A 26,675-nucleotide genomic window follows, 5' to 3' on the forward strand; every position below is an offset into this window, starting at 1 on the left:
ATACATGCCCAGCCATTATACCCCATGTTTAATGTCTTTTATAACAAAAACAAGTTAACTTACTGTTTTGGTGCTTTATTAACTAAAGTAATTTTTTCAAGTATGGGTCACCCTTAAATGAGCATATAAGTACATATTCTGATTCAATGCTCACACACACACACACACACACACACACACACACATGCATACATGCATGCACGTGGAAGTTGGAGTGAATTAAATGCACATACAGCTTTCCAGAGGCTGCCTTCTTTAGTGGCAATGTCTTTGTGAGTTTCCTCTGTGCTGTTGTCTGTTACAGTCATTCTTCTCGACTGTGAGTGTGCCGCAGCTGGCTTCATGTTATTACTACCGGTGGTTACTTGAATTCTTGCCAGTGTGTTAGCTCATTGGAAGAATGGTATTTGTGAATACTCTTGAAGACATTTAAAAAAAATATATTTATTTATTATGTATACACACACCAGGAGAGGGCACCAGATCTCATTATAGGTGGTGGTGAGCCACCCTGTGGTTGCTGGGAATTGAACTCAGGACCTCTGGAAGAGCAGCCGGTGCTCTTAACCTCTGAGCCATCTCTCCAGCCCCTTGAAGACATCTTCTAATGTCTATGTGCATACATTGTTTGGTATATGTGAACAGGGCTTCCCAGGCAGCTGTGCCGCTTCATTCAGGCTACCACTGTGCAAGAGATTCTTGCTCCAGGCTGCATCCAGATGTGGACATTTCAGTCTTCCTAATGTAAGCGGTCCCGCTGGACAGGTGGTGGTATCCTGTGGAGATTTTACGTTTATTTCCCCCAACTACCTTGAAGATAGACTTTCTCACCTGTTTATCGACCATTTCTAGTCAGGGATTTGGATATCTTTTATGAGGTGTTTATTCAAGTTTATTACCCTTAGGGGAAAAACTCTAAGAGGGGCAGAAACTTAAAGGGGGCAGAGAAAGAGTGGGAAGCGTGGGAGCCAGGACGACCAGCATATGAAAATGTAGTGTTCCCAGAGCACAGAGACAGTGGACAAGAAGTCGGAAATCAGTGGCTGAAAGGTAGAACTTAGTGATATCACCAGGTCACAGTCCCAATTCTGTAATGCTGGCTCCTGAGAAGTCTCTGATGACTAAATGTCAGGAAGTTCAACCAGGAAGACTTTTTAGTTTCCAGTAAATGTAAAAGCAGGATTGCAAGTCTCTGGTAAAGCTGCTTGTTCAGTTTCTTCTGGGCCAGGTGACCAGGTGGATATCTCTGGGGGCATCAGTGCAGTTAATATTAGCAAGCTGTACACAGGATTGAACTCTGTCCTAAATTCCTGGGGACTGGATTCTGTTCTCCTCCCACCCCCCTTTTTTTAGTTTTTTTTTTTTTTTTTTTTTTTTTTAATACTTATTTTACGTGTATCTGTGTTTTGACTGCATGTATGTATGGGCACCATGTGCATACCTGGTGCCTGGGGAGGAGTGCATCAGATTCCTTGGAATTATGGAGGTCTGGTTGTAAGCCATGCTTCTGGGTGCTGGGAACTGTGGAGCATTTCTCTGGCGCCTTTCCTTCTCCTTTGCCAGAACACTAAGCCTCAAAGACAGCAGAAGGAGAGGCAGACAGAGTCCACTCCCACAGTAGCTGCATAGAGCCTTGGCCACACCTTGGCATTCATCACCTTCGGGGGACTCCTGGACGGTTGCATGTCTTGAGAGAGATTCCAGCAGACACCTTCTTCTAAAGCACCCACGTACTGTACGGTGCCTTTCCTCCTTTGATCATAGCTGTCTGTGAAGCAGGGCCACCACAGCGGGGTCACACCACCGATGCTCAGGAGGTGTTTTAAATGACTGACTAGGATGTGAGGGGGTAGGTGGGGTGCAGTCAGTGTGTAAGGGGCATGGACATGTCCTCGGCAGACTTGGATTATCTACCAGAAGGAGGGGATGGCAAGAGAAAGCCTCAACCACTCAGCTATTTGTGAGAGAGCCTATTGTTTCATTGAGGGCCCCCATCTCTGCCTTGTGCTTCTGTCACTGTGGACAACAGAAGGGCAGGCTGGGTCTTCTCACAAGAGCAGACCTGGACTCTAGAATCTATTGTTGTTGTTTGTTTTGGCTCTTTTGGGGGGCCCCACCACCCAGCTCCCAAGTAAATCACACACAGAGGCTTATTCTTTTAGTTTTTTGAGACAGGGTTTCTCTGTGTAGCTTTGCGCCTTTCCGGGATCTCCCTCTGTAGACCAGGCTGGCCTCGGACTCACAGAAATCCGCCTGGCTCTGCCTCCCAGTGCTGAGATTAAAGGCGTGTGCCACCACTGCCCAGCTAGAGGCTTATTCTTAATTATGAATGCTCAGCCTTAGCTTGGTTTAGTTTCTAGCCATCTTTCCTTATCCTAAATTATCCTGTCTAACCTTTGGCCTCTGGGCTTTTCTCATTCTCTTACTTCTGTAAATCTTACTCTTTTCTGTGGCCTACTGTGTGGCTGGGTGGCTGGCCCCTGATGTCCTCCTTCTTCTCTGGCTGCTAGGTCTTAAATCTCTCCTTCCAGTTTTCTCCTCCTATATATTCTCTCTGCCTTCCAGCCTTACCTATCCTTTCTCCTGCCTTGCTATTGGCCATTCAGCTCTTTATTCGACCATCAGGTGTTTTAGACAGGCACAGGAACACAGCTTCACAGAGTTAAACAAATGCAACATAAACAAAAGTAACACACCTTAAAATATTCTACTACAGAATCTGGAGTCTCCTGACAAAACACCCCTTCATAGGAAAGTACCTTTCCCAGGCCACACTCAGTTGGTCTGACCTGAGGCCCCAGACACCACACAGCCTCCGGAAGCCAGAGTTCCCACCCATACGCCCAGAAACTGAAGCGATCAGATCTGGCCTACATAAAGGGACTTTATTCTGGGTTGCTCACAGCATTACAAATAGTTCCCAGGCTTTGGGATTTAATGAACTAGTAAATTTTAAACGAAGGTTTCAGTGACCCACATAACTTGCCAGCCTCATACTTTCTCGAGGAAGGACATATGACTGTGGTGTTTGTGAGGTCGTATTTAACAGTCAGAGCTGCTGTTTACTGTCTGCTGCATGCAGGCTCAGTGCTAGTGCCTTTCCAGACACCTCATTTGATCCTCAGACATCGCTGAGAGGTAAGTTTTATCCTCCAATTGCAGATGAGGAGAGGCTCAGAGAGGCTGAATGAATTTCCTGATGCCACACAGCTGAACTAGGTTTAGAATCCAGGTCAGTTTGATTGCCTGTGCCTTTCATATTATATTGCTCATTGCCTCTTAAATACCTGTAAGCTATTCTGATTATATTATTTTTCTTTTCATACTGGGGATCAAACTCAGAGCTCACACATGCGAGGAGGCAAGAGCTCTATTGCTGAGTTATGTCCCTAGCCCCAGATCTGATTGTAAACTTCTGTTTTGGCTTTCTTTTGAGACTGGGTTTCATGTAGTCCAGGTTGGCCTTGAATTCAACTTGAACACTGCCCACCCACCCCAGTTGGTCTACTCCTACCTGGGTGCTGGGATCCCAGGCATGTCAACTGCCAGGTCTGGCTCACCTCCAACGCAGACAAGAAAATAGGTAGTTTAATGAGTCATGTCGTTGTAATGAGGTTTTTAGTTTTGGATTTTGGGGCGGGGGGGGTGGTGGAGGTTGTGTGTGTGTGCATGAGGAAATCAAAGATCAACTTTGGGTATCTTCAGCTGTTCTCTGCCTTACTCTTGGAGACAGGGTCTCTCACCGAATCTTGAGCTCTCTGGTTCAGGTGTCTGGCTGACCAGTGAGAATTCACTTATCACCGCTGCTTTCCCCTACACCCCCCACCCCAACCCCAAGCTGGGGTTACAGGCGTGCACCACCATGCTCAGCTTTCTGAGTGCTGAGGATCAAAACTCAGGTCCTTGTGGCTGTGTGCCAAGCACTTTACAGACAGCCATCGCTCCCCGACTCCCCAAGTCCCATCCCCAGTCTGGTTTTTTGTTTGTTTGTTGGGTTATTGTTTTGACTGCCCTACTTCATCCCCCTCCCACCCATATTTTCCAATTGAATCTTGCAAGTCTTCCCAGAGCCAGAGATCCAAGTTCTACCTGACACCGTGACACAGTTTTATGTCTGAATATGTTAATCGATATTGACGTGTACATATTATCTATGTGTGGTTTAGTCTGAAATAATGAGGAATGACGCATGTTTTGCTGCGAAGTGGCTTGGGGGCATAGTCATTCCAAACCAAGGCTATGCGGAAGCTGCTTTGACATTCGCTGTGTAGCTAGCGGGCTCGCTGCCAGGGTGGTGGCTAGCTGGAAAATCCGTCTCACAGAAGTAAACTTCTTGACAACACAAACAAGGAAGAAGACAATCTACCCCATTTTTACTATTTGGCCAGAAGACTAGAGGACAAAGGGGTGGGTTGTGTTGGCCTCTCTCAGGAGAAGTGTTAAGGGCCGGGCTGCATTCCTCCAGCATGGCGGTATTGAAGCCGTGAACCCAGGACCTCAGAATGTGACTGTGCGGTCCTATACCTTTACCCACTCCTGCCTGGATTCAATCAAACTTAAGTGGGAAATACTTGACAAAACATATGGGTTGAACACACACAGCTATTTCCCTATCATGTCCTAAATGCAGAAGAACACGCATTTATACAGCATCTACAGTGAGCTGGATCTTGTTATTAGTCTAGAGATTACTTAAAGCATCAGGGGATATGTGTGGGTTGTATGCACATCTTGAGCCATTTTACATGAAAAGTTGAGCATGCACGTATTTTGGTGTCTGTGGAGAGCCTGGAGCCAAGTCCCTAAGAATGTTGAGAAATGACTGGAAGAAGGCCCTCTGTAGGTGGCATGAGGTCACATGGGTGGGTCCTAATCTAGCCTGACTGAGTCCTTGTAAGAAGAGGGAGACAAGCCAGAGTTACAGGCTCACCAAGGCAAGGCCGGGTGAGGACACAGACAGGCGGCTGCCTTCCTCCAGGGTGGAGGCCATCCAGTCTTAAACAGCGAATCAATTAGTTATCTGTCATGATCAGAGCCCCTGTCGGCCCGCATCACCAATGTCATGCAGTTGGTTAGGAGGGATGTCACTGGACCATGAACGAGAACCTCGTAAGGCACTTTACAGTGAGTAAGAGCGCTGGCTTTTCTCACTAGGTTATGAGAAAGGGGCTTTTCTGAGAGTAAAAGGGAAAGGACTGTCAATTAAATAGTGACATGTGATTCTAAGTTTAAGGCTAGGCTGACTCAAGATCCAGGACCAGGAATGTAGCTTACTTAGTGTTAGAATACTTACCTGGCCTGCCCAGGGCTTTACTTTCTAATAATGCGTGTTTGCACATGCATACATACACGCGCCTCTAAAAATCAAAACAATCACTACCTACAACAGACTTTGCCTAACCCTGCGCATGAATCATCTTCCCTATAAGGTTCCATTAAAATCCCCACCGTCAGGTGCCCACCGGCCCGAAAGAGGGCCATATTAAGTGAGTAAGTCAAATAATGGTTGTATAAATTCAATTAGCTTTTTTCAGTAATTTGAAAGATAATTTCCATAGAAAACTGAAGAAATTGTGTGCTGGTGTTACCCCTGATTCTTTCCATAAACAACTTGTCTCAAGTATTCCAGGTAAGGGTGAAGTGCCCTAGGCAATTCTCTTACCTGCATGAAGGAGCTCAAGATAAATGGGCCGAGATGGGGGGAGGGGTTACAGAGGCCAACAACAGTGAGTGTGGGGGAAGAAATGAGATTTCCCACCAGAAAGTAGGAGGTCAGCCAGCCAATTATAAAGTTGTTCATTGAGACAAAGGGCTTTCTATGTTGTCCCAGACAGCTTCAAACCCCTGGGCTTACCTGCCTCTGTCTCCCAAAAACAAGGACTACAAGCTTGCCACACTGCAGGAGATTTGGGAAGTTTTACATGCATGCTGTAGGAAATGGCTTTCTAGATTCCTGGGACCCCAGAGAAAGGGGATGAGCTGAGAAGTGCTGTGTTGGCTAGACTGGCCGGAGAAAGTCTCAAGTGAAACTGGACAAGAAACCCAGAATTATCTGGAGCCTGACACAACGGAACAAGTGGTGTCTTGGGCCAGAAGAAAAGAGGTTAAGGTTGCTGTAGGGTGACTCAGGACCTGGAAACCCAGATGCCATACTGTGAATTTCTCAAGCTCATACCCTTGCGCACCACAGCCCACTGTTCACAGCTGACGATCTCTCCTCTTGGCCAAGTTCCTGCACTTGCTAAGTAACATCTGCCCAGGTGGGGACAATGACCATTACTAAAATAAGCTAGGACCAGGAGGGAGGAACTCCGGGTTTCCAGAGGTAACTGTGGTGCAGAAGCTTACCCAATAGTGTAACTGGTGTAGTGTTTTATTTTCAGATTTAAAAAAATGGGGGTGGGAGGACGGATAAACATTTATTTTAAAGTCATTGGATGTGATAAACATTTGATGTGTATCTTGCTCAAGTTCAAAGTGAACTTTACATCTCCATACTGCTTCTAAATAAGAAGGACCTTAGATAATGTTGGTTCATTGACTCTTCACTCTTACAATAATGTATAACAAATTGCTAATAAAAGTTGTGGTCCCTGAATTTATACCTCTGTGACTCATGAGTTATAGTGAGGATATGTATGCATCTCTCTAAATGTATTGTTTTATAACATCATTTGTGGCGAGTATTTATATAATAGAAGCCATGAATTATTTGAATTCAAATGAGTTTGCTATACGAATGCTGTTTTTATTGGTGTATACATCCACATCAAAGTACAGTGACCCTTTGAACAGGATTGAGTCTGGAAATAAAGGCATCTAAGAATCGGTGGTTGCTTGGGTTCTAACTGTATTATCCTGTTGATCTGGAAAGTTTGTTATTACCATAGGCCCATTTGCTTGGACCATTTCATCAAGGAATCCAAGAATGCTTATAGATTCATTTTTAGTTTTTTTTTTTTTTTTTTTTAAATTAATGCCATTCATTAGCTGGGCTTGTAATCCCAGGTGCTTGGGAGTCTGGGGTGAGAAGGTCAGAAGTTCAAGGTCAGCATGGACTCCATATCCCATTGAAGGCCAACATGGGCAGGTTAGTAAGACCTGTCTCAAGTATCAAAGGGCTATCAAGATAGCTCAGTGTAAAACATTGGCTAGAAAATGCCAGACCCAAGGTTCAGTCCCCAGTCACATACCCCCAGCACACAAAACACTAAATCATGTCATTTCTTATAGGATGATAATGTATAAAATAAATTGTATGTACTACCTATTTACTGTAGAATATCTGATTATGGAAAAATTGAATTAATTTATCCATAATTACACTATAAATTGACTACCTTGAAAACATCACCTATTAGTCCTCCTATACAAATTGATAACATAATGATATATATATATATATATAGATATAGATATAGATATGGTCGTAGGTCATTCTGTACTTAATATTACAGCATTCATGTTTTTCTTCATTAATCATTCCTCAAAAACAGTATTTACAGGCCACACAGGATTCTTACATTTTACCAATGTTTAAGGTTTGGGGGGGGCGGGTAGGGATGTCGAGATGGCTCAGTCAATACAGTGTTCATAAGCATGAAGACTTGAGTTTGCTCCCAGCCCTCATGTAAAACACAGTACCACATGCCTCCTGATCCCAGCATGTGGAAGCAGAAACAGGCAGATAGATCCCTGGGGTTTGCTGGCCGGCCAGCCACTCTAATCAATCTGTAGATTTCAGGTTAAATGAGATACCCTGTCTCAAGTATAAAGTGGGGAAGTGTTTAAGAAAGACACTAGATATCAACCCCTGATCTACACATGCATGCACACCCATGTGTACATGAACTTACATATACATGCACCTTCATGCACACCCACATACACAGGAAACGCCCCCAACATACATAAATTCATATGCAAGATTATCTTCAGGCCAGATGTGGTGGCCCTGGTTAATTTTTATTGTCAATTTGACATATTTAGGATGAGGGAACCTCAATTGAAGAAGAATTGCCTCCATCAGACTGGACTGTGGGCATGTCTGTGGTGCATTTTTTAAATTGCTAATTGATATGGGCCCAACCTGTTGTGGATGACACTGTCTTTACCCAGGTTGCCCTCGCTAGCTGAGCAGAAGCCAGGGAGGGCGCAGGCTATCATCCATAGTTCCTGCTTCGTTTACTGCCTTGAATTCCCTCAGGGATGGGTTATGACAGGAATTGAGATCCAAATAAACCCTTTTCTCTCCAAGTTTTATTTAGTTGTGGCAATAGAAACTAGACTAGAAACTGGTACATATCTGCAATATCCTAGTCGCAAAGCAGAGGCTGGAGCATCAAGCACTCAAGGTCATCCTCAGGTACACAGCAAGTGTGAGGCAGTCTGGACAATGTGAGAACCTACCTCAAAAAAAAAATTTTTTTTTTAGTCTACCTTGTATGAAAATATTTGAATTCTTATTTTCTTTACAGATTAAGCTAAGACCTGGAGTTGTTACTGTGACTGATGAGAGAGGGTCGGGGTTTGTTACAGTGATGTCGGCAGCTCCTTGGAAACCTGTGTATTTCCAGGTCCATTGTCAGAGTTGGCATCTGTCCTACTGCTGACCTCCAGAGATGACTGCCGAGGGGAAGGAAAGTAGAATATGAGAAGGGCTGTCTCATTGTTTTACTCACCTTCCCTTCATTTCTGTTGAAGAAGTGTTTCCTTAGGCAATGGACCATAAGAAAAAAAAAAAAAACAACAACAAAAAACGTTTTTTGAGCAAACTTAAGACAAACTAGTTATAACAGCTTGCCACACCCACGCACCAGTGTCTTCATGGCTGAGTGAGTTCTCAGCCTCAAGATTCTTTTAATAGAGGAAACTGTTGTGACAATAAAGAACCCTAGTGTTGTGTGTGAGCAACTCTGAGCCCCACCTTTTAGCCTTGTGCAACCCTTTAGAAGTTACTCAACCCACTAAGCTTCATTCTGAAACTAACACAGGGCAGATAATTCTCACAGTAGTTCTCTCTGAACGGGAGCAGGATGATTCAAACTTTGAACCAGAGTACCATTACTAAGTGGAAGCATTTCAAGGCTTCTAGTAGAAAGACATCAGCAGCTAGGTGTGGCAGTGCACGCCTTTAATCCCACATGTGGGAAGCAGAGGCAGGTGGATCTCTAAGTTCAAGGCTAACCTTGTCTACAGAGGGAGTTTCAGGACAGCCAGGGCTACACAGAAAGAAAGAAAATGAGAGAGAGGGAGAGAGGGAGAGAGAGAGAGAGAGAGAGAGAGAGAGAGAGAGAGAGGAGAGAAAGAAGAAGAAATTTATGCATACTACATGGCTCTTAGAGTTCAGAACTTCCCAAGTCCTGGCAAGGTACAAGTTTCCCCTCATGTTGCTGTGTAGGCTGCTACTTGGAGGATGGTACTCCTCACTGGAATGCTTAGTGGAATTATCTGTGGGATGCTTTATGCCACTCGCCAAAGAGTGGCCTCAGAATCCTGCAGGACACAATGCTTGCTGCTCTGCCACTTAGGATGTGGAGGTGGCAGTGTGAATGTCACCCCTCACCCTTCTCACAGAGAGAGTGCTGTTCTAATCCTCACAATAAGGCTGTGACAGAATCCCACTTTCCTTTGACATTGTGGTACTTCTGTCTCGTAGGGCTCTGGAATATAGATTTTTTTTGTTGTTGTTTGTTTTGTTTTTTGTTTTTCGAGACAGGGTTTCTCTGTGTAGCTTTGCGCCTTTCCTGGATCTCGCTTGGTAGACCAGGCTGGCCTTGAACTCACAAAGATCCGCCTGGCTCTGCCTCCCGAGTGCTGGGATTACAGGTGTGGGCCACCACCGCCCGGCTGGAATATAGATTTTTATTCAGATTTTTTTTCTTTCTTTCACTGAAAGTTCAGTTCTTTGGGTTTTTTGTTTGTTTGTTTTTGGTTTGTTTGTTTTGTTTTTGTTTGTTTTTTTTTTTGAGAGTGTAATTGTTTTGAGATTTGAGAAATAATTTTCAATATTTAGATTGTAACTCCAATCTTACACCCTGAAAATGTGGTCTTCACTAGCCATGCTGACAACTTGCTGCCTGCTGGGTGTTAGTGGGAGCGGCATCCTGACTCCACTCTGAACTGCTTTCTCTTTCACTTTCTGGTGCTTTTCCAGCTGAGAGCCAGAGGGTGGGTGAGGCTTCAGAGATGTCTGACATCCTGCGGGAACTGCTCCGTGTCTCTGAGAAGGCAGCTAACATCGCCCGGGCCTGCCGGCAGCAGGAAGCCCTCTTCCAGCTGCTCATTCAGGAGAAGAAGGATGCAGAGAAGAACAAGAAGTTCGCAGCAGATTTCAAGACCCTGGCGGATGTGCTAGTGCAGGAAGTTATAAAACAGAGCATGGAGAACAAGGTAAGAGGTCAGGGCCAAGGTGGCTGTGAGACGCTTGCCTCTGCCGCTCTGTTCCCCTCAGAATAAACAGCAGGCCTTGTACTGATTCTCAGGATATCTTGGATTCAAACAAACATCTTTTGGTTCTCCCTATTTTTATTACAGTATTAAGGGAATGGTCTTTGCAGGAAATCAATGAAGTATAGAAAAAACAAAATAAGAGCACTCAGAATTCTAACAGGAGTGCATAGAATTGGCCCTTATATTTATTGATGAGTCTCTTGTTAATAAATAATCCATGTTCTCTGAGACAGAGCACAGTGAAGGTCCCTCCCATGCCCAGTGTTGAGGAGAGTCTACATGCTGCTGAGGAATGCTGCAGTCTCTCTGTGTGTTCGTGGCCTGTCTCACTTGCTTTAACTCATTAATCCCAGCTTATCAACTTAACCATTTATCTAATGTTTGCCTTGGTTATGGGCTTGGAATTGAGTAAAATCTTCCTTTATTCTGGTATAAAAATATGACAGGCAGTGACTGTGATTCTCAGTGTGGAGAGGATGAGATAAAGCTAATATTCTGAACTGGGAACAGTAATACCAGCAGACACATGTAAATGTTTACTGTGTACCCGGCTTTATGAATTCTAGCTTGTTAACCCTGCAGCAATTTCTGCACAGTAAGAGCTATTACTCCATTGTGACTCGGGTGTCACAGAGAGCTTGAGGAAATTGCCTGAAATTGCACAGCACAGCATGACAGCTCAAGTTCTTGAACATAGGAAACGGTCCTCAAGTTGGTGTCATTAGGATCCTGCTGCCTTGTATATATGATTTCTCCCCCCCCCACACACACACTTTTTTTTAATTTGGGAGGATGGGGGTTTATGTCAGAAAATTAAAAAAAAAAATACTTTAATATTTTTAATGCTTTTTTTTTAATTTGAGGACCACCTTAGAATCAAGTAAAATCTTGACCACAGGCATGGGAAGAGAGTGAATAAATGACATGAAATCTCTACAGACTAAATTTTCTTCATGCCCTTTTACTACCTGGCTTCGGCAAACTAAATGAAGGAGGCTTGTTTTCTGTTGTTATGGAGACAGTTGGACACGGGCTGGTTGAGCAACTGGATTGGATATGTGTCAACATTACTTTTATGGGTTAATGTGCCCACCCCCTCAGCACTAGAACAAGCCCAGGCAATTATTCATGAAGTAATGCCAGAATTTATGAAACAAATACTTTCCGTTGGAGCTACTTTATTTTTATTTCAGGCCCCCTCTCTCTGAATTCCTCTGAACAGCTCTGTAAACAGGTGTGGGGCTGGCGAGCAGATTGCCTCCCATGGTAGGTCCCGTCTGTTTCACAAAAGAGAAACAAGAACAGCAGGTGGTGTGGACTTGATGATGGTTTGAGCATCTGGGAATGCACAAGTTCAAGTATGTGAAGCAGTTCCTTCCCTGAAAACAACAGGAGTCTCAGAAAAAACCTCTTCTGAGGGTCAGAAGTCAAACGTGTTTAACTGAACACTGATATGGAGATTCGAGAAAAGTCTACTTGATTCCGTCTTCACTCAGTATTTGATGCTTAAGTCACAGGTCACTACAATATTCCCCCCCCCCCCTTTGACACATCTGATAGGTGCAGAGATGTACCTGAAAATGGAAATAAAATCTAAGACTGCCTTCTAGGCTCTTTGTCCACCTTTAGAAAAATTATTTTAGAGACTATAGAGACGGCTCAGTGGTTAAGAGATGCTGTTCTTCATAGGACATGAGTTGGATTTCAAGCACCAATATGGTAGCTCACAACCATCTAGGATGGATCTGATGCCCTCTTCTGGTATGCAGACATATATGCAAAGTACCCATAGACATAGAATACAAAACAAATAAATTTTCTTTAAATGGAATTATTTTAGGGACATAGCCAATAACAAGAGCTTTCACAGGCTGGTGTTTAGGAGCAGGATTAATATATGTTCCTGTTCCTGTGGCTCTCTAGTCCTGTGTCTTTCCAGCAGAAAGCTGACAGGACATAAAGAAGCCAGACTTCAGCCATGGAGTAGGCTTTCTAGCCTGGCAAAAGAATAGGAAAATATGAGACAGCTAAGCACAGAACCAAGCTGACTTCATTTTCTATGTTCAGGCTGACTCCTCCTATGAAAGTTTTTGAGTTTCAAATCTAACTACACTCACGGAACTGATTGTGGGGCTGCAGGTAGTTCCTTCTTTGTTTGTTTGTTTGTTTGTTTGTTTTTCAAACTCTGACTCATTCAGTTTCCAGGCTTGGGGAAGAAAATTTTTGGAGAAGAATCCAATGAGTTCACCAATGATTTGGGTACGTATAAGAATCTTAATGTGTTTTGTAACTTAATCATCCTATTATTCTAATTTCTAGCTCAGAACATAAAATAAATGAATGCTAGGAAGCTTTTAGGTATAAACAGCATAACATGCTTAAATGTGAAGCTTTATTTAGGCTCTACCTCAGAATATGATGACATTTAAGTTAGAGAGAGATGAAGTGGTTTCTTGGAATAATTTAGCAGTCCATGTATCCTTCTAAATTTAAATCTCTAACATTTTAGTAATAGTTACGTAGCCTTTAGAAAAATTCTATAGCCTTTTGGCAATCTAAAATGGCTACCGATGCACCAGAAAGATGTTTGTCTACACAGTTGAACAAACCAGTGTCTGGGCAGGGATGTAAACCTGTCGGTGGACACCCTGGGCTCTACATTCTTGGCTAAGAGTGTATCAGATACCTCAGTCCTGAAATAATGCATGATGTTGCTCCAGTAACCTCTGCATTCCCTCACAAAACCTCTGTAAAGGTAGTTAGATTAGCTAGAAGTTTCCATTTTGTGCAGAGTTGTTTGTTTGTTTGTTTGTTTGTTTGTTGTTTATTATTTTCTGTTTGAGGTGGGATCTTGCTGTGCTGCACAGGCTGGTCTCGAACCCTTGGCTCAAATCCTCTTCTCACCTCAGCTCCCAGAGTATCTGAGACTACAGGCATGAACCATTCCCCTGGCTTTGTAGATACATTTCTATGGCTATAAAAGTTTTTAGACATCCCCGTGACTCCCAGAAAGAAGACATAAATCTTATTTAAACTTCCAAAAGCTAAAAATAACTATGATAATTAACTCACAATGTGCTCTGCAATACACAATACAATTTACAATCCTATATTTGACTATTTCATAAACAGTTAATTTAATGCTTCATTAGTCTAGAACTAAAGAGGCAAAAGGACAGAGAAACCGGAGTGAGGCAGCTGTACCAAATGGGACCAGTGGGGCTGGTCACAGCAGGAGTTTGGGCTCCCACTAAGTGTGATGGAGACAACTGGCCAAGCTTAAGCACGGGAACCCTATGATTTATTCATTGGCATGGTCCATGGTTTTTAGTAAGCTGGAAATAAAATGCATATTCAGTGACTGCTACTTGGTGGCTCAGAGTCACTGCTGTGGGCTGGAGATGCAGCTCTATGGTAAAATACCTGCTCAGCATTCCCAGAGACCCTGGGCCAAATCCGCAGCACCAAAAATAACAGCGGAAATTCAGTTATGGCTATGATAGACTCCCACTGGGCCGTGAACTGTGCTCATCATATCATGACCTCAGGCTTTTGGAAAATTCAGTACATCCAGGTGGTGCTTGAAGTGTTGTTTCCAACAAGCTGCCACTGGTTGGAACTGCTAGAGTAGGCAGGAGCATGGATCTGTATACCTACTTTTCTTTTTTCTTTAAAAAGGTCTCACTAGGTAGCCCAGGCTGGCCTTGAACTCATGCCTTCCTCCTGAGGGTTGGGATTATAGGTGTGTCTCACCATATTCATCTTAGGGGTCACTCTTTACTGTTTATCTGCGGTGCCTTTTGCTGTTGGGGAGACAGGGGTTCATGTGGCCTCCCAGGCTGGACTTAAAGTCCTAATTTTCCAGCATCTACCTCCCAAGTGCTGGGTTTTAGGTATGTGCCCCCATGTCCAGCTAGCTCTGCTTCCTTCCTAGCCCCTTTCTCTTCCCTTGGAGGCTGGCTGCCAGGCCAAGGGCCTAAGATGCATATTTCAAGAGTTTTTGAATCCAGTTGCCTCTTCACTCTGCTCCTGCTACAGAGGTGGCTTGTTCACATCTGGCTTCCAACAGCTTTCGCAGAGGAGAGTTTCGGTCTGTTGTTTTCAAGCCACTAAGTTTTATTGCATTCAAAGATTACTGTGTTTCACCTGATATTTTTGTTAAAAGCAGTATTACAGAAGGAAGTAGAAGCATTTCCGTTGGTGGGTAAAACCTACGTCTTTTTCGGTAACATTCCAACACGGACAGAGCAAGCCATGCACATGAAAAGGCAAAAGGCAAAACTAAGGAACAGAATAATTACTGAAGGCTGAAGAATTTCAACTTCTGTGGAGCTCCTTGAATGCAGACTTTGTCCTTGCAGAGGTTTTCCTGGGGAGCAGGCTGCGTCCCGGAAACTAACCTCTCATTGAGAGGAAGAGCACAGAACCGTTAGGAACCCCTAGTGTCCACTGCTTTGTAAAGTGCTGCAGGTGATCCTGGCGGTCAGCAGGGTTTCAGAACCACTGCTGTGGACATACTGTCCCTACCTGACCGAAGAGCTCAGCTCAGCTGCCCATTCCCCTCCCTGCCCCTCTGCCTCCTGTTGTCTGCTCTCCCCTGAACTCTCAAGAAGCAGTGGCTCCAACGTGTCTTTATTCTAGGGGAAAAGATCACTGTGGAACTACGGTCCACGGAGGAGGAGACAGCAGAGCTTCTCAGCAGAGTCCTTGATGGCAACAAGCTGGCATCTGAAGCGTTGGCTAAGGTGGTGCATCAGGATGTGGACTTAACTGACCCCACTCTGGAGTCCCTGGAGATCAAGGTCCCACAGGACATTCTGGGGATTTGGGTGGATCCCATCGGTGAGTGTGGGACTGCTCGGTGTGCGCCTTCTGCTTTGTTCTTACTCATGTGTTCTTGAGGGGTCGGGGCAGCTCCAAGAAATAGAAACCATTAGAACTGTAGATCTCCTGCAACGTTTATTATTATTTGAGAATACGTGTATACAGTGAAATATGATCATACCCCCAATTCCTCCCAGACCTCCCCAATGGGTTACTCTCCTAATTTCATGGTTTTGTTTGTTTTTGTTTCTTTTTAAACTCACAAAGTCCAATTAGTGTCCAATTAGAGCATGGGAGCCTACACCCATACACAAAGAGCTGCACCCCTCCTCCAGCAGCTCCTTATGAGTGAGCCCCAGTCTGTGCCAGAAGTCTGGCTACCTTCACGCAGGTCTTCTACAGAAGCCACTGCTATTGTGGGTTTATGGGTGTAGTAGTCATATGGTGTCCCGAGAAGTTATTGTCTTTAATTATTTTCCCTTATTTTATTTTATGTGTGTGGGTGCACACATACCCATACACAATGTGTGTGCAGCGCTTGTGGAGGCCAGAGAGGTCATCAGATGCACTGGGACTGGAGGGACAGATGGCTGTGAGGCATGCACACGTGTGTGTGTGTGTGTGTATGTGTGTGTGTGTGTGTGTGTGTGAGAGAGAGAGAGAGAGAGAGAGAGAGAGAGAGAGAGAGAGAAAGCAGGATTCCTCAGACACACATACACACACACACACACACACACACACACGTGCACTAACTGATCTTTAAATGACTTCTGACTGGTAAATCAGTGCAAATGTGAGAAGGCAATAATGTACACCACTTAGAGAGAGCTCAGCTCTAACAGGTTCATGCAAATCTGTGTTTTTAAGGGAGAGTTGCCAACTTTGAATCATTGGCTACTCATTCGGTTAGGCAACAGTCAAGCAAAGCAACTGAACGTGTCTTGGGCCACTCGCAAGTTGACATAAAGCTTACCAATTGTAACTACAGTGCATGCTTTTAAAATGCGGCCCCTTCCCTCACAGCCCTGTCAATACAAAGTCCTCAGACGAAAGTCTCCCCACTTTCCCATCTCCCTGGTAAATTCTGCTTAACCCAGCTGGTGGAAAACACTATACTGAGCCAGACAACTTTCTCACCACCCTTAGTCGACAGGCACATAACATGACACAGTGGTTTTCCTTACATCAGACAGCTATGTGACATTCAGCCAATGTATTGTATATGAACACTAAGAATTTCCCCTTCTAATCCCAGTACTTGGAGGCAGAGTTAGGCGGATCTTTATGAGTTTGAGGCCAGCCTGGTCTACAGAGCAAGATCCAGGAAAGGAGCAAAGCTACACAGAGAAACCCTGTCTGGAAAAACCAAACCAAAACAAAACAAAAAAGAATCCCCCTCCCCCACCCAGATCTCTGGTCATGTAAGGGTAAATTGACATTTGTTACAGTTCTGAGGGATGGTGGTCTCCTGTCTCAGTTCCACCCTGAATAGATGTTTATCTGACTCTCTGGGTCGTTGGCTAGACACATCCTTCACTGCGTGCTAACTCATGGGACTGGGCCGTGCAACAGCGGCTGTTGCATACTGTTGAGGCCAGTAGCTGCTCAGTCTATAGTGCTGGAAGCCTGAGCAGTCCCAGCGACACTGAAGGCCTGGGGAATCCCCGGAAACCACTGGTCTTCCGTCCATATTGGAAGTCCAGAGACACTAAGGTGCTTATGTCAGTGAAGGATGCTAGCAGCCGCTGAGGAGCAGATGCTTGCACCAGCAAGGAGGAAAGCAGGGAGGTACAATCAGCACTGCTTCTCCTCAGACCTCCTTACAGCTGGGCTCCTGGAAGGTACTGCCCATTCTGAGGGAGGATTGTGCCCGCCCCCTCGCAAGTAAAGCTTCCAGATCATACCTTCACGGACACGCCCTCACTCATTCCTCTTAGTTGATCCCAGATCCGCTCAAGCCGACAACCAAGACCAACCCTCACAAGCACACAACCTCTTCCCATTATGTCCGCTTCATTCTCTCCTTCTTCAGCTCGGGTAGGCGAATGATAACAACAGTGTTGGGCCGGTCCACGCCTGTCGGATTCCTAGAAGGAGGCTTTTCCATCTCAGATTGTTCTAGTACTCTGATTAGTAACAGTTCTAAAGAAACATCCCACTAGTTATCAGGAGTTGTTGGCCTTTTAGCTGCATTTTTAAGAGGTGTGTGTATGTGCTGCTGCTCACGTGGCACATGAGGGCCAGTGAGTGTGTCTTTCTCATTTCTGTTCTTCCTAACCTGAAGTTCACCAATTCTGTTAGACGGGCTGTTCAGCCACCCCCAGGGATCCCCGTCTCTGCCTCCTCTGCACTGGGATTTTTAAGTGTGATCCACTTTCCCCTCCATCTTCTACGGGCACTGCAAATCCAAACTCAAGTCCTCATGCCTTTGAGGCAAGCACTTTCCTCGCTGATGCATCTCCCCAGCCCTAGCTGCCCTAGAGGCCTTATCATAGGCAAGGTGCTGTGCTAGATTCAGCAGGACCGTGACTGTGTCCTCCCCCTTCAAGGATGGAGGCAGGGGGATCTCCGGTTAGAGACCCGTCTGTGCTACACAGAGGCCCTGTCTCAAGACAACACACTCCTTAAAAGTTCTCATACACTGAATGAAGTAGAAACATGATGTATGAGAGTTCAGATGATTCATTGCAGGCAACGCCCAAAGGTGAAGTTGATTGGTTTACTAGATTAGAAGGAGAACTTACACAGGACAAAATATTCCAAATGGATTCACCACTATCTTCTAAACAATCTGTACCTGTACATTTGCTTCATTTTTCAGATTCAACCTATCAGTATATTAAAGGTTCTGCCGATGTTAAGTCCAACCAAGGAGTTTTCCCCAGTGGACTTCAGTGTGTGACCATTTTAATTGGCGTCTATGACTTACAGACAGGCATGCCCCTGATGGGAGTCATAAACCAACCTTTTGCGTCTCAAAACCTGACGACTCTAAGGTAAAAGATGGGCATTTTCTGTTTCAATTATCCAGCCTCAGCCTTGCTTGTTAGGACTGTCACTCTACCTGGTATTCCCATGACTGGATTCTTTTTTCTTTTTTTAAAAAGATTTATGTATTTATTATGTATACAGTGTTCTGTCTCCGTGTATCCCTGCAGGCCAGAAGAGGGCACCAGATCTCACTACAGATGTTTGTGAGCCACCATGTGGTTGCTGGGAATTGAACTCAGGACCTTTGGGAGAGCAGTCAGTGCTCTTAACCTCTGAGCCATCTCTCCAGCCCATGACTGGATTCTGTGGGGCATTCCCACTGTGAGTCCACAGGGCTGAATTAAAATGCTTTCTCTCTTCAGCCCTGGATTTGGCAGAGTTTTGTTTGGGTTTAAGTGCACAGTGATACTTTAAAAGAAATTAACACTGTCATGGAGAAATTATGGCTTTGCAATCCTATTCCTGTTTCTAAAATCCACTCAAAACCACACATACAGATTAGCGCTCAGCGCTATCTTCTGATTCATTGGAACAGGATAGATGCCACCACTATGTTGCCAGATGTATTATGGTAGAAGAAATACAGAACCAAATGTGCAAAGTATTCGGTGGAATGATTGATAGATGTGGCCAGGGTTGACTCTAACTCCCTCCGAATACTGCCTGTATTGGTGCCCTTCCTGCCCACCACCCTCCACCCCCTGCCTTTCCACTGACCCCTGATCACAGCCTGGAGAGTGGCTAGGGGTCTCTGTGCTGGGGGAGCTGACTCCTGGGCATAGTAGAGTCTGAGCAGAGGCAGCCCCCTGTTCATTGAAAATAACTTGGAGTTTCCTTTGCGTAGGATGGCCTGTGTTCCTTAATCTTTGGGTTACTTCAGATAAGAATCCTTTGATCTTTTAAGAGTTAAAAGTTTAAGCCTCTGGAATTTTCCTCTTCTCCAGTTTTCTTCAAACCAAACATGTTTTGGTAATGTTTTAAAAGGTCATTAAAACATTAATGACCTGTAAGCCCAGCATGCCAGAGATACAAGAGGAGTCTGAGGCCAGCTTGGGCAGGGAGGGGGTGGGGGGAGTGGGGGGGTACAGATTCGGGGTGAATTTCTGGGTTTAGATGCAGGTTCCACCACTTAAGGATCCAGGTCACTTGCTTTCTCTAAGCCTAGCCTCTCCTCTGCCTTACAGGAGGGTAAGTGGATAAATGCAGTTGTTACTACTGTTGTTGCCAAAAATAACAACCCAAGACCATTTTCTTGGTGCTAGAAGACCAAGCAGGTCCGTGAGAGGAGGCCGGTGAGGGATTTATAGGTAGATTTAGGCCTGTCTCTCTTCCCTCTGCGACTCTGAATGACAGAGGTAGGATTGAGCCATTGTTTTCAGAGGTTAGAAATCCCCCAGTTCTCCAGTGCTAGTCGAGCTGGGTATGATAGTGAGATTAACTGGCCGTGCTGGCTTGCGGTCACTTAGAACTCATTAGTAGCTCGGTGTTCGTTTATAGGCTCCGGAGCATTGCAACTCGTTTTGCCCCGAGGCATTTTTCATTCTGTTCTATTTGAAAGCAGCGTGCAATAAACTAAACATGCTTCTCACCAACGGAAACTGTTTCTGGCAGGTGGAAGGGACAGTACTACTGGGGCCTTTCTTACATGGGGACCAACATCCATTCCCTGCAGCTCGCCACCTCTAAAGGTGAAAGCCAGACTGCAAACTCAGACATGGAGTTCTCCCGCCCCTGTTCTGCGGTCATCAGTACAAGCGAAAATGAGACCATCAAAGCCGTGCTGTCGCGAGTGTGCGGAGGTGGCGTCTTCCCGGCAGCTGGGGCGGGCTACAAGAGCCTCTGTGTAGTCCAAGGCCTGGTGGACATATACATCTTCTCAGAGGACACCACGTACAAGTGGGACTCCTGTGCAGCTCACGCCATTCTGAGGGCCATGGGTGGGGGCATTGCAGACATGAAAGAGTGCTTGGCGAGAAGTCCCGAGACGGGGCTGGATTTGCCACAGTTGCTGTATCACTTGGAAAACAAAGGTGCTTCTGGGGTGGACCTCTGGGCCAACAAGGGAGGACTGATAGCGTATAGGTCCAGGCATCGGCTGGACACTTTCCTGAGCTGCCTCATCCAAAACCTCGGGCCTCTGAAGACACAGACATAGGACTCTGACCTCAACTCGCCCTTGAACCGAACTGAACCTCTTCTTGTTATCTCTATCTGTCAAATATAGTTTTGTCCTGTTGGTTAATGTTCACTGTCCTCTTTGGAGGAATATTTTTCTCATTTTTGTGTTCATAATGTTGATTTCAGTAAATTAATGACATTCATGTTACAACTAAGCTGGTGTATGATATTCTTATAGTGAACGTTGTGCTGTTAATGTTTCTTGGAAACCATCAATAAAGTACCAAGGGAGCAGCAAAAATGTCCAGTTGGAGTGATGGCTAAATACCCAACTGCTAGGGGAGCCAGGCTTGAGCTGGGTTTTATTTCTTGTCCTGAAGAAGAGATCTGTGGTTTTATCCTGAGGCAGAAGATTTAGAACTGTGAATTTGAATAATGTAGCTGAGTGCATATACTTTTAATGGTTTGTGTTTCTTATTTAAAAACAAAACAAAACAAACAAACAGACAAACAAAAAAGCTGGGCGGTGGTGGCACAAGCCTGTAATCCCAGCACTCAGGAGGCAGAGCCAGGTGGATCTCTGTGAGTTCGAGGCCAGCCTGGTCTACAGAGCTAGTCCAGGACAGGCACAAAGCTACAGAGAAACCCTGTCTTGAAAAACAAAAAAACAAAAGCAAAAAAACAACAAAAAAGAAGAAGAAGAAGAAGAAGAAGAAGAAGGAGAAGGAGGAGAAGGAGAAGAAGAAGAAAGGCTGGGCACTGGGGCAGGGAGGGAATTAGAAATCAGGAAACAAAAAAGGAGAGACACACAGAGACTGGAGAAAGAGGCATATATATATATATATATGTATGTATGTATGTATACAGGCAAGTGAGAGCTGGTCCCCTACCAGAGGTAGAGCAGAAGGAGTGCGGCAAAGAGCTCTCTGTTTTGCATATTTGCTCTCCACTACACTACCGATGCAACCTTCTGTTTTGTCGTATTAACTACTTGTAGAGCTGGGCATCCACCACTTGTGCAATGCTCTTTTGCAGCCTAGGTAACACTCTGGTAGTGTCGACTGGAGGGATCAAACAAACCTTCAGCAGACTTCAGTCTCTCCTGTGCTGTCTGGGTGCTAAAGGCTGTTTCTATAGTGTTACAAGTTACTGGAAAGAGGTGAAATTTGTTTGTGTCTTGTGTTATTCTTAAACTCAAGAAATGAATTGACAAGTGATTTATGTATATTTATGTTGAACACTTATGATTCTTTGAAGTATGCATGCTATATGGAACTAATATCTCACCTTTGGTGGTGAGGAGACCTACAAGCTATTGCTAAGAATCTTCCAGCAAATGCCCTGCTGTTAACTATGGTCATCATGTTGGACAGAAGATCTCCTGAACATTCTTTCTAACTGAAATTCTGTTTCCTTTTACCAACATCTCTCCAACTCCTTCCTGCCTCAGCCCTGAGTAATCATCGTTCTTCTCTCCCACTTCTGAGTTTGAGTTTTTTCAACTGCAGTGAGAATCCAGCTCTATAAGAGCAAAGCTCGAGTCAGTCAGCCTTGCAGGACCTGGAACAGTAAAGGGCTCTCAGGATGATTCCGTTATCCTGACTGCTGTAACCCAAGGCTGTGGTAAACATGGGGGCAGATGTTTCTTTAACATGAAGTAAATGTCAGTTAGAACTCAGTTGCCCGTGACAGATCCTTTAGTGATGGAGTAGAGCGTTGAGAAGTCTACTGCAACATCCTTTAGTGATGGAGTAGAGTGCTGAGAAGTCTACTCCGTGGTCAATGACTGCAGTCCTGCAAGTTGTATATTTGTTACTAATTTTAAATGTTGGTTTGAAGATAAGTTCATTCTTCACAAAAATACATCAGAAATGAAACCAGGAAGCTTGCTCCTATATACACTAGTGTGAAGACATTGAATATGTCTTTTAAAAAGCAAGTGTGTTAGTGTGAACATCTTAAGAGTATGTAGTCAATAACATACAGTGAAAACAGCCACCTTCAAAGAGATTTGAATGGACAGTTTCTCAGATACTAAGGAGAAAAGACCCAAAGAGAAAAGAGAGACAAACACTTTTGGAAACATCTATTATATACAACTGACCTTTCATCTGTGGCTTTTGTAGCCACATGCTCAAGCAATGTTGGGTGGAAAATATTTTTTTTAGTTTAAATTGTAATGAATATGTAAGGAGTTTTCATGTCAATATTTTCCAAACAATGTGCTATAATGTCTATTATAGCCAGGCAATGGTTGCACATGCCTTTAAGCCCAGCACTCAGGAGGCAGAGGCAGGTAGATCTCTGTCAGTTTGAGACCAGCCTGGTCTACAGAGCGAGATCCAGGGCAAGCTCCAAAGCTACAAAGAAACCCTGTCCTAAAACACACACACACACACACACACACACACACACACACACACACGCACACGCACGCACACACACATCTACTATATATATATATAATTTACATTGAATTTAGGAATTAGAAGTGAGTTAGAAGTGATCTCGATACTGAAACATACAGGACAAAGTTGAACAGGTTAAATGAAAATACTCTGTCATTTTACACAAGAAATTTAAGACTGTGAACTTGAGTCTGGGGGACGTTGCTTTCGAAATTCATTTGCAGGCAGAAGTTTAAAATATTTGCAGGAAGCCTGAGGCACAATTGTTCTGTATTTTTGTCATTTTATTATTTTCTACAACTGTTTTATATTCAACAGTATTTTTTTAAGAGTCACCATTATCAATACCTACAGAAGCCTTTGATTCTTTGTTCTCAAACTCATGTTCCATTATTTTACATTTTATTTACTCCATGAACCCCCCCCCCCCGTGTGTGTGTGTGTGTGTGTGTGTGTGTGTGTGTGTGTGTGTGTTCTGTGTATTTTTGTGTATGGTGAATGCATGTGAGTGTGCAGTTATGTGTAGCATGAATATTAAAGAATCTTATTAATAAAACAAACCTGAAGCTGGGTATTGGGGTGAATGCTGGAAGATCAGAGAAGCAGAACAAGCCACAGCTTCCTCACCAATTCCTCAGTTGACCCTGTTTCCTCAGACTAGAAGCCTCTGAGTCCTCATCCAGAATGGATCTCAGCTGAACTGTGCTGCTCAAAGCCTAAAAGCTTAACCAGCTCTAGTTCCTGGTCCTCGCACCTTATATACCTTTCTGCTTTCTGCCATCACTTCCTGGGATTAAAGGTGTGTGTCACCATGCTTGGCTGTTTCCAATGTGGCCTTGAATTCACAGAGTTCCAGACAGATTTCTGCCTCTGGAATGCTAGGATTAAAGGCGTGAGTGCCACCATTTTCTAGCCTCTGTATCTAGTGGCTGTTCTGTTCTCTGACCCCAGATAAGTTTATTAGGGTGCACAATATTTGGGGGGAACACAATACCACCACAGGTATGTGTGCCCATACACACATACAGAGGTCAGGACACTGGATGTCTTTATTTACCACCCTCCTCTTATTGCTTTAATTTAACATTTTGGTGCTGAATCAGAAGGTCACCATCTTTGCTAGAGTGGCTGGCTAGACAGTTCCCATGATCTGCCTGTCTCATCCCCACAACGGTGAAGTTAGAGACATGCACAGTAGGTCTGAGTCCAGGTTTTCAAACTTTGGTCCTCATGCTTGTGTTTTTACCTCCTGAGCTGTCTCCAGAGCCTTTCAGCTTAATTATTAAGAGGAAAAACAGAACACAGCTTTTAGAAGAAGTCTTGGTACTCTTGGTACCAGATAATTCATTTGATGAGAACAGGAGTTGGCGTATCACAAAGAAGGAGCACTGTAGAGCGGCTTCTCTTGGCCACATAGGTCAGGTGGCTTATGCATTGGTCAATGTGTCTTACAGGAAAATGGGTACATTAATCTGCTAAGTCACTTATATAGACAGTGCCAAAGGCTCTTGCTGTACCCCAGAATCCCCTCTGGAGACTCAGGTCAAAGTCAATTCTCTTGTTCTCATGGCCTGTATCCAGTCCCTCAGTAACTGTCTTGGCAGACTTGAACATTTTATTGAGAATCCCTGTTATTTATCACTCCTCCCCCACCCCACCCTGCTCTGAGCCCTCTTTATGTCTGGATCATTGAAATAAACTCCTCACTTGCTCCTGTGCCCTAACTTCTCAGTGGGGCTCACCGAAGTTATCCTATCTGACCAGATCTGTTCTGTTCAAACCCTTCCATCTGACTCCTGTCATCCTCCACCTGGCTCCTCTGTCACCCTCTGCCTGGTGTAGCTCAAATTTTAATTGGTTCTAATAATAAAAACCCAGAGTCAGATATAGGGGTAAAATGTGAAAGATCAGAGAAGTAAAGGAGCCAGTCACTAGAGAGACTTCTTACCTCTAGGAATCCTCTGACTGAAAAAGGGCTGTCTACTCATACCTTATATGCCTCTCTCTGCCCAGCCATATCACTTCCTGTTTCTACCTCCCTAGAACTGGGATTAAAGGCATGAGATGCCAAGTGCTGGGATTAAAGGTGTATGCCACTAGTGCCTGACCTCTATGGTTAACTAGTAGCTAGCTCTGCACTCTGAGCTCCAGGCAAGCTTTATTTGATAGAGCACAAACAAAATATCACATTTCCCCCTTTTTGTCTAAAATAAAAAAGGTTATAACTAATATAAGAAAAACTATATACAATAACTATATATAATATATACAGGCAATAAATACATGAACAATGTCTAGTCCATTAACAATTGGCAAATTCAGAGAAAAGAATTCATTACCATTATACCTCTTCAGTGAATTCCTTTTCTGAGTTTGTTAACAAGGAAAACTATAACTATAAAGTCTTCAACTCCATCAGAGACACAAGAAGGAAATAATATTACCTGAGGTGCAAGCAAGGGACTTCCAAAAAAATGTGAGAAATGACAGAAACAGCTGGACAGTCACCCAAGGTTCCTCTGCAATGTTGAGGCATCCATCTTTGGCCTACAGGTCTAGAATATTTGACAGACTTTTGTGCGAAGCAGGATATGCTGAAGGGATGTCCTACCTTGTCTTGGCAAAGTTCTGCAGTCACATTCTTTTGTGTCTTACTTATCCACTTTGGACAGCATACTGTCAGCAGTCAAGACGAACACTTTCTTGCCCTGTGGCTTACTTTTGCACAAAGAAAGTAAACTCTATATGGAGTTTTTTCGATGCCTATCACCTTCTCTGAAGTAGGTTGGTGCTGCCAGGAGCAGACATGTCTCACTGTCATAACTAAAAAAGAACCTATGTTATTAAAACATCTTAAATGCCATATTCTGTCGATATCTAAAGTGTTTAAAGATGACCTGTCAATCTAAAATATATCTCTATCTGACCTTGAAAACATACCTAATATGACTACAATTCTGATTGTCATGAGCAACTACTAACTTGCATTTCTTTATATCCTAATTAGTTGGTAATAATAATTTTCAAGGACTAGAAATTTGCATTATATTGTTAAATGAGTTGTATAGGTATAGTACATTGAACAAGAGTAGAAATGTATGTACAGTATGTTCTAACAAAAATAACCTCAACTTTGTATCAATATACGAAGATCCATATCAATGTAAAATATTTAAAACTAGTTGCTTTTAAAAAGTAGATTCAATAATATATCCTTTTATTCTACCATATCTATACCCCCTTTTTACTTTTCAGAGTAGACTTCAATAATCTACCCTTTCATCCTATCATTTCTATACTCTCCTCTTTTTCTTCTTTTTTTCCTCAAAATAAGAACCCTGAATCTAATCTCCTTTGTTCAATTTTTTCCTAACCATTACCAATATCAGCTTATAACCAAACCCCCTAAACCATAGTAAATACCCATAATCCATTGAACAACAAAAACCTCCCACCCCACCTCTTGGGAATGTGGACATCGTGTTCTTAAATTTACTTCCTGCTGTCTGGGGGCATCAGAATCTTTAGGGGATCCTGAAAAGAAAAATTTGGGTTAATTGTCAAGTCCTGGGAGAACTAGCTGTATCATTTGATGTCCAGTCTCTGTGTAATGGGAAAGTGCAGGGCTTGTCTCAAGTCCTGGCTAGAGTAGTCTGTGAGGTTGGATCATCTCAGCCACCTTAAAATTGCCCTGAGCAGGTTGTAGTCCAAAGCTGATCTTTGGATGGTGTTTGTCAGCTTATTGGTGTTACCACAATCCAGGTGGAATCGTCATTGTGGGGCCTCACCATCCTCTGGGAGACTTCAAAGATCACTGTTAGGCATGGTTTGGGTTCATTGCAGAAAAACTTGAACGTTTTTCTAAAACTTTTATCTTATCAC

The 26,675-nt window shown here is 43.9% G+C and overlaps 1 protein-coding gene across 2 annotated transcripts in view; it reads left to right on the forward strand.

Annotated features, from left to right (window-relative positions):
- Inpp1 (inositol polyphosphate-1-phosphatase) overlaps positions 1-20,593 on the forward strand; it is a 33,304-nt gene extending 12,711 nt beyond the window's left edge. Inside the window, exons 1-6 of one of the 2 annotated variants that reach the window (XM_036173646.1) lie at positions 3,084-3,138; positions 10,157-10,392; positions 12,651-12,711; positions 15,094-15,294; positions 18,098-18,272; positions 19,879-20,593. In XM_036173646.1, coding sequence (XP_036029539.1) covers positions 10,189-10,392; positions 12,651-12,711; positions 15,094-15,294; positions 18,098-18,272; positions 19,879-20,422 — 1,185 coding nt within the window. In that variant the 5' untranslated portion in view covers positions 3,084-3,138; positions 10,157-10,188 and the 3' untranslated portion in view covers positions 20,423-20,593. Of the gene's footprint in view, positions 1-3,083; positions 3,139-10,156; positions 10,393-12,650; positions 12,712-15,093; positions 15,295-18,097; positions 18,273-19,878 lie in introns of those variants that run through there. The other variant, XM_036173645.1, reaches the window with a different exon arrangement.
- Positions 20,594-26,675: the final 6,082 nt, after the last annotated feature.

Source organism: Onychomys torridus, chromosome 23 (assembly GCF_903995425.1).
Source record: "Onychomys torridus chromosome 23, mOncTor1.1, whole genome shotgun sequence".
Taxonomy (NCBI): Eukaryota; Metazoa; Chordata; class Mammalia; order Rodentia; family Cricetidae; genus Onychomys; species Onychomys torridus.